This window comes from Setaria viridis, chromosome 9 (assembly GCF_005286985.2).
Source record: "Setaria viridis chromosome 9, Setaria_viridis_v4.0, whole genome shotgun sequence".
Lineage (NCBI taxonomy): Eukaryota > Viridiplantae > Streptophyta > Magnoliopsida > Poales > Poaceae > Setaria > Setaria viridis.
The window spans coordinates 48,670,592-48,678,281 of record NC_048271.2 but is presented as its reverse complement, the minus strand read 5'-3'; the positions used below and the strand labels follow the sequence as shown (position 1 = coordinate 48,678,281).

General features: G+C 55.5%; 1 protein-coding gene across 1 annotated transcript; it reads left to right on the top strand.

Annotated features, from left to right (window-relative positions):
• Window positions 1–4,661: 4,661 nt before the first annotated feature.
• LOC117839229 (patatin-like protein 7) lies at window positions 4,662–6,995 on the top strand. The gene is made up of 2 exons (XM_034719511.2): window positions 4,662–6,200; window positions 6,289–6,995. Exons 1-2 carry the CDS (start codon window positions 5,079–5,081, stop codon window positions 6,565–6,567), a joined length of 1,401 nt encoding a protein of 466 aa, XP_034575402.1. The 5' UTR covers window positions 4,662–5,078; the 3' UTR covers window positions 6,568–6,995.
• Window positions 6,996–7,690: the final 695 nt, after the last annotated feature.

The window sequence follows — 7,690 nt, the reverse complement described above, 5'->3', positions numbered from 1 at the left end:
GTGTACGTGCGGGGTGAGTGGACCTGTCTCTCTCCCTGGCTATGCCATACGTTCGTATTCCCCCATAACTAAACAATCATGAGGAATTTGCAGGTTGTTGATTGGTTTTTAAAAACAAAGCCGAGGGCCATCCGCGCCACTTGCCTGTACAGGGATTACGACGTACGGCCTACCGAAGGGACGGACGGGCGACGTAGCAACAGGACCTCGCCCGCGCGAATTTATTCGTCGCCGATGCGTTGATCTCAATCATGCCGGCCATGCCCCCCTCATCAGTGACTTCAGTGCCGTGTGGAAGGAAAGATACGGCCAGTACTGTTCATCACTTCAGCACCCGTGCACACCCTTCTGATTATTCTGCAGCACTTGTTGTTTAACAAAAACCCGTGTGTGGCGTGGAACAGTTGGTGCGTGCGAAAGGAGACGGCACCATACGTACTTGCGTAGAGCGCACATGAGAATGAGAAGAGAGAACCTATATGATATGAGCCACTGACGGCCTGACGATCGAGGCGTTTGTCAATGGCGCGCGAAGAAAAGCTTGTACACGGGCGACAAAAGGGTGCTATCAGAGTGTCAGGATGCACAAGTCTACAAGTGCTGGTTTGCCTTTCTGCAGTATAGTATAGAATACCCATACCCGTACTAGAATAGGGTGTGATCACTTGCAAAGTTGCAATCGTGTCGACGAGGGAGTGCGTCCTTCGCAACCTATGCTTGAGAGCGTGCATTATTCGCGTTCCACTCCCGCCTGAAAATCTGGAGCTCCCATTTGGCACTGTTCAGTGGAAGGCATGGGCGACGCCCAGTGGAGAGGACAGAAGCTCGGAAAGGCATCTGCCCCAACATGACATCTAACCTAATTTGCTACTCATAGGGTGTGTTTGGCAGAGCTCCACGCAGCTCCAGATCCTCAAAAACAGCTCCGCTCTAGATTTTTCAACCAAATGGTTTTAGATCCAACAACTCCACCACATATCTGCTCCACGAAAATGGTAGATCTACCCCTAGATCCATGGATTTGGTGGAGCACCTCAGGGGGTGCTCCACGAAATCAAATTTGGTGGAGTTGGAGGAAATTACCCACCACTGCCATTTGTTAGTGGAAAATGACTGGTTCGTTCTATTTCTTCGTAGCTTTCTTTTTCTTCGTGCGAAACGCCGTCGTCCTTCCTCTGCTAGCGTCATCGCCCTTCTCTGCTCGTGCCGCTGTAGCCGTGCCCCGACCGCCCACCGAAGCCCCACCCGCATGGTTGGCCAGCGCCCTGACGCAGTGCCCCGGCGAGGCCGCACCCGACCGCGTGCGCAAGGGCACACTCACCGTGACACAGCGCCCATGCGAGGTCGCACCCAATGCTGTGAGGAAGAAGACGTTTTTTTTCTTTTTTTATTCTGATGCATGAGCCCAAATTGCCAGTGAGATAAAGACAAGAGTGGAGCTGTACCAAACGCTTTTTGAAATCTCATATCAACGGTGGAGCAGCTCTATGGAGAAGCTAGCTGGATCTATCAATCTGGAGTTATTTTTTCGAGCTGAAGCTCTGCTAAACAGATCCATAATCAATCAAATCCCCCATTAGGAAAAACCCGGGCTGCTCTGGGAGCGAGCCTGAGCCAACAGCTCTCGCTTACGAAGCGGTCCAACCAAGTGCAGGAGCGCTTGGTGCATTCGCTGGGTTTTCAGTAGGGTTCTGTTCGGGACTCCAACGACTACGTGTCCAAAACAGCAGCGCAGGCCCTGTTCCGGGCAAAGAAAGGTCCCTATCTAACTTTCCAAATAGCAGATACGTGTCTAAGGGTTGGGATGGATATGATTGTCTGGAAATCCGAATTATCCGTATTCGTATCCGCCTAAAACGTTAATAGGGATATTACTAGTGATATATTATGTTAGTCTAATATTACTAGTAATATGGAAATAACTAATTATGTTAGTCTAATGTTACTAGTGGTATATAGTGAATAATGATAATGTTTAATTAATTTTAATGTGGCTAATCATATTAATTTTAAATACATTATCCTATTTTATTTAATGAATAAATTATATTTATATGTATTCATGTACTTATTTTCTTATTAATTAATTTATATATTTATGGAATTATTTATTTAAATGATATTCATTTGATATATATTTAATTATTAGAATATTTATTAATAAATATATTATTTTCAATAAGCTATCTATTGTGTGCTATCCTCATAATTTACTCCCTACTTATAGAATAATTTTTTATCTACTATAAAATCATCGATAAAGAAAATTGATACTCGATATGACGCTATGTTCCAAGTCGAGTAAGTATCCGAATGCGAATCTGAATTCGACCTATTCATTTTGTATTCGTATTCGTATCCGATTGATTCGTATTCGTATCCAAATTTGAATTAAAATGTGGTAAATAGTGCTATCCGAATTCGATTTCATGCGTATTCTATCTGAATCCATCCCTAGACTAAGGGTGTGTTTGATCCTCGGGCTAAAGTTTAGCCCTTATCACATCTAATGTTCGGATGCTAATTAGAAGGACTAAATATGAGTTTGCAGAAGCCCTGGGCTAATTCGTGAAACGAATTCTATTAAGCCTAATTAATCCATCATTAGCAAATGGTTATTGTAGCACCATATTGTCAAATCATGGACTAATTAGGCCTAATAGATTCGTCTCGCAAATTAACCTCCATCTGTGCAATTAGTTTTGTAATTAGATTATATTTAATGCTCTTAATTAGTATTAAACATCCGATGTGATAGGAGTTAAAATTTAACCCCTGTTATAGCCTAAGCGTGGCTCCAACAGGAGGAATCGAGTGATCCGATCCTCCCTATGAACGTTGCAAAACGGTGTAGTAGAATGTCCAGGTACCTGTCCCTGTCTACTACTACCCGTTCAAGGATATTACCAGTAGGTTACCCTGGCATGAAGCAACGTATATTCCATTCAAATCGTGTATCTTAGCGACGGAAGTTTTTTTGTAATTCATGAAGTGAGGTGAACAATACTCCGTCCAAAGAAAAACCGCAAAATCAGCCGTGCACGCAAGCTCTTCGCCCGGCCAGAACTCAAGCACCAGGGCGTAGGCGGCCAAGGGCCAACTGCCAACTGCCAAGTGTTTACGAGTAAAACTGATGCGCCGCAAACTTTGCGAGTTGCAACAACAGGGTTGCCCTCAGGCCCATCATCCTGTCCATACTGACTCTGCACATTGACCATGGAGCGTCGGGCGGCAGCAGTACTACGGCACAAGCTCAACAACGGCTTCCAGCCCTGCCGCTCTGCATGCACGGCCGCGCCCGTGAGATCTCGCTTGTTCCCTTCCCAATGTCCGCGGCACACGTGAGCCTCGCCTCGCCGCGCCGCGCCAGCAGGCGGTGGCAGGCAGGCAGAGCGGAGAGGCGGCAGCACTCAAAGTCCGCGTCCCAGAGCGGTGTGGACGGACCACGGACCGACCGCACGGACTCGTGCGCGGAGCCATTGACTCGCTCCCCTCCCCGCGTACGGTCCATATCAGGGCGGGAAGCCGGGAACGGAACGGGGCGGCGTAGAGCGGCGCCGGCGGGTGCGGTGCGGGGAGGGCATTGCCCAGTCCGCCCAAGCATCCGTCAGCAAGAGGGTGCGGGCCCGCATGGCAGTGAGGGGGCGGAGGGAAAGTTTCCTCCTCCCTGTCCCCGGAAATGTCTTGCTGACTCGGCGGTGGTTGCGCCGTGCGGGGAGCATTTCCGGCGGCCCGCCGTCCCGTTGCGTTTGAGTTTTGACCAAGGGAAAAAGGGGGCGGCGCCTCGTGGAGGGACCCGGCCCGCCGTTTAGCCGGAGGAGGGTTTTGGGCCCGTGGACCGTCCGTACCTCAGCGGCAGGTGGCCTGCCTGTTTGGCTCCATCTCGCTCTTGTCCGCGCGCCAGGTGGACCGAGTCCTGTAGACCGTCGATTCTGCTGCCGCGGGAACCGATGCTGGCGCTGACTGTGCAGGCCCTGCTGCTTAGCTGGAACGTAGCAGTGGATGATGCCGATCGAAGTGGCACCTGAAGCTGCACTCGGGGCCGTACGCGACAGGTAGACGTGTAACGTGCAGGCGGCGGCAGGCCCTGAATCCCGAGCGCATTGCACTGGCACTGCAGCTGCAGCCTAGGAGTTTGCGAGAACGGAGTCGCTCGCGCTGCACACCGCACTGCCACTCGCGTGCTGTCAAGTCTTTGCAGAAATACTGCCCCCCACCCAGATTCTCATCAAGAAAAAAAAAAAGGAACGGGCAGTACAACGGCACGACAGGCAAAAGTGCCGGCACATCGTATGGTCGCGCTCCTCGGCGCCGCGGCCGTGGACCGGCTCCACGCAGAGTCTCGCAGGCCGTCGTCGCCTCCTCCTCGATCGTGCTAATCCATCAGGCTCTAGAACGGCCGTGCTGGAATCAATCTTATTAATTACTCCCCCGCTTTGGCCCCAGCTGTTGGATTAATTAGTCTTAGCTTAATCCAGCACGAGTCCAGGTGACGACCGCGCCGTGACGACGCCAACCTCCTCGTCCCTGGACCCGTTCCACGGCGTCCGCCTCGCCTCACGGATGTCGAGGCCGAGACGTGCGCCGCGGCAACGGCCCGCGCGGCCCCTGCACCGGGTGCATCTATCCGTTACGGCGCAGCAGGGAGACACGATCAGAGGACAAAGAGGAGAGAAAGAAGACGACGAGTCGACGGCCCGCTCCCTCTCACGCCTTTCTTCGTTTTCCCTTTTCTTTCTTTCTCCTCGCGCCTCCTGGACGACCAGCCTCATCCCCTCCCTCTCGCTCGCTCGCTCGCGCGCGCACCTTTCTGTGCTCGCGCTCCTTCCTTTCTCCGCGTGCTCTGGCGCGCGCAAGGATCAAAAGGCGCCCGCCACTAGCGGCGACTGGCATGTAAGCCGCGCTGCCGGCCGCTGCGATCTTCAAAAGGGGTCTCGCGCGCGACAAGAAGGCGGGCAGGTCTTGGCGGCAGCAATCTTTGCGAATCCGCGAGAGATTCTGTCCCTTGCTCCCTGCTTTCCGAAGCCGTTCGATTCGCCGAGAGGTTGACAGTATTGGCGGCAGAGAGGAGGGGGGACATGGACGAGGCGGAGGAGATGCAGGTGGAGAGGCTACACGAGGAGGCCGACGCCGGGGGCGCCGACACGGACAAGCTCAGCTACGAAATATTCTCCATCCTCGAGAGCAAGTTCCTGTTCGGCTACACCGACCCGCACCAGCTCTGGCTGCCCAAGGCGGCGCCGCCGCCGCCACTGGCGCAGGCGTCGGCCGCGGCGGCGGCGGGGAAGGCGGCACAGCGGGGGAAGGTCTGCGTGCTCTGCGTCGACGGCGGCGGCGGCGGGCTGCGGGCGCTGCTGGCCGGCCGCGCGCTGGCGCACCTGGAAGCCGCGCTCCGCCGCGCGTCGGGGGACCCCGACGCCCGCGTCGCCGACTACTTCGACCTCGCCGCGGGCACCGGCGCGGGGGGCGTCTTCGCGGCGATGCTCTTCTCCACGCACTCGCGCGGCGCGCCGCTGTTCCACGCCGACGACACGTGGCGGCTCGTGTCGGACCACGCGCCGCGGCTGTTCCGGAGGCCCGCGGGCTCCTCCTCAACGTCCCTCTTCTGCCGCGGCAAGAAGCGGCCGCTGGCCGAGCCCACGGCGGCGCTGGAGGCGGCCATGAAGTCCGCGTTCGGCGAGGAGCTCACCCTGCGGGACACCATCAAGCCCGTGCTCATCTCCTGCTACGACCTCAAGACCTCCGCGCCGCTGGTGTTCTCCCGCGCCGACGCCCTGGAGAACGAGAGCTACGACTTCCGCCTCGGCGAGGTCGGTCGCGCCGCGTGGTCCGAGGCCGGCCGCTTCGAGCCCGCCGAGGTGTCGTCGGTGGACGGCGCCACGTCCTGCGCCGCAGTGGACGGGGGACCCACCATGGGCAGCCCGGCGGCCGCCGCCATCACGCACGTCCTCCACAACAAGCACGAGTTCCCGTTCGTCCGCGGCGTCGAGGACCTCCTCGTGCTCTCCATCGGCGGCTGCTCCGGCGGAGGCCCCGGTGCCACCGCCGACGCGGACCTCCGGCGTATGCGCCGGTGGGGTTCCAAGGAGTGGGCGCGCCCCATCGCCCGCATTGCCGCTGACGGCGCCGCCGACCTCGTCGACCACGCTGTGGCGCGCGCCTTCGGGCAATGCCGCTCGTCGAACTACCTGCGCATCCAGGTGAGCAAGCAGATTCTTCTTCCATTATGTTCTTGGTTTTCGTCGCGCTCTGCATCAACTCCATTAAAATGGAATGGTGCGTGATCAGGCGAAGCGGGAGAGCATGCCGCCGTGCGGTCCGGATGGTGAGTACGAGCCGACCCCGGGGAACGTGCGCGCGCTGCTGGCGGCGGCGGACGAGATGCTGAAGCAGCGGAACGTCGAGTCGGTGCTGTTCGAGGGGAGGCGGGTCGGGGAGCAGACGAACGCGGAGAAGCTGGACTGGTTCGCCGCCGAGCTCGTCGCGGAGCACCGCAGCAGGAGCTCCCGGATCGCGCCCACCGTTGCGTTCAAGCAGGCGCCGCAGAAGCCGTCGGCGCTGGGCTGAGCTGGTGACCCGTGGACCCGTGGCGTGGAGGACATGTAGGCCTCTCTTTCTCCTTGCTTGGGCTCGCGGCCGGAATCCTGCTGCATATTTTTTACGCGGCAGCGTGGCATGGCATTCGCCGCTGTGAACTCTGTTGGAGAGGGGTAAAAATATCAAAGGAACATTTGCGATATATATTTGGTTTTCAGTAGGAGATAATAATGCAGTCTTCTTTATGCAGAATTTTACTGCCCCTTTTAGTTAGTGTTCAATCTAGTTTTCGCTAGGGCTTTCAACTTCGTTAAGTGTCGGTAGAGCTTGCACAAAAATGTTGGGAGATACTGTACAACGGAGACACCTGCCACTATGCGGACAAAAACTCGAGTCTTCTCTGTTTACTGAAGTTAAAATGCACATCCATAGTGCGTGCCAATGGTACTTTTTCCTCACTTGTCATACTACCATCCTTTATTATTCATGTCTGAATATATCTTGGGGCTCTTGGATTAGTTGAAAATTCTTAGACGTGCAGTGCATTTTTCTTGTTGAAACATGGTAATTTCCAGGTTAATCCGTGCGAAATTAACCCGCGAAGAGACATCCCAGACATCTTTTCATCCTGAAGAAGATACAAAAGGCAAGGAACTGTAGGTGTGCAAGTGCCGTCGCCATCTTGAAACTGGTCTGGATGTACCTTTGTCGAAACGAAGCGCCAGAAGATTCCTCCACGCAAACTAAATCGAGTAACCTTTGCTTTGACAGCATGCCATAAACACGAGCAGGAGCAGGCGGCGCCACAATCAAAAACTAAGCTCTCCCTTCCATGACAGCGAGAGGACTAGTGAAGTAGTTCTTCTCGCGCTACAGCGCTACTCGGTTACCCGTGTGGCTGGGCTGTGTGCGCTCGAGATTTCCTTCCCAGCAGCCAGCACTGTACGCTCCCGTCGTGTCAAGTCGACGCCGCAATTGAAGCCGCGATCCGCAACAGTTCGCGGCGGGCGGCACAGGCGCACAGCAGCTCCCACCCATGGCGCGGCACGGCGGGCGGACCGGTCGCCGTCGCCGGGCTCACAGCAGTTACTGATCGCAACGGCACGGCGACGGCGAGGCGCGCGCGCATTGATCCGTGTCGTTGAAGCTCTCT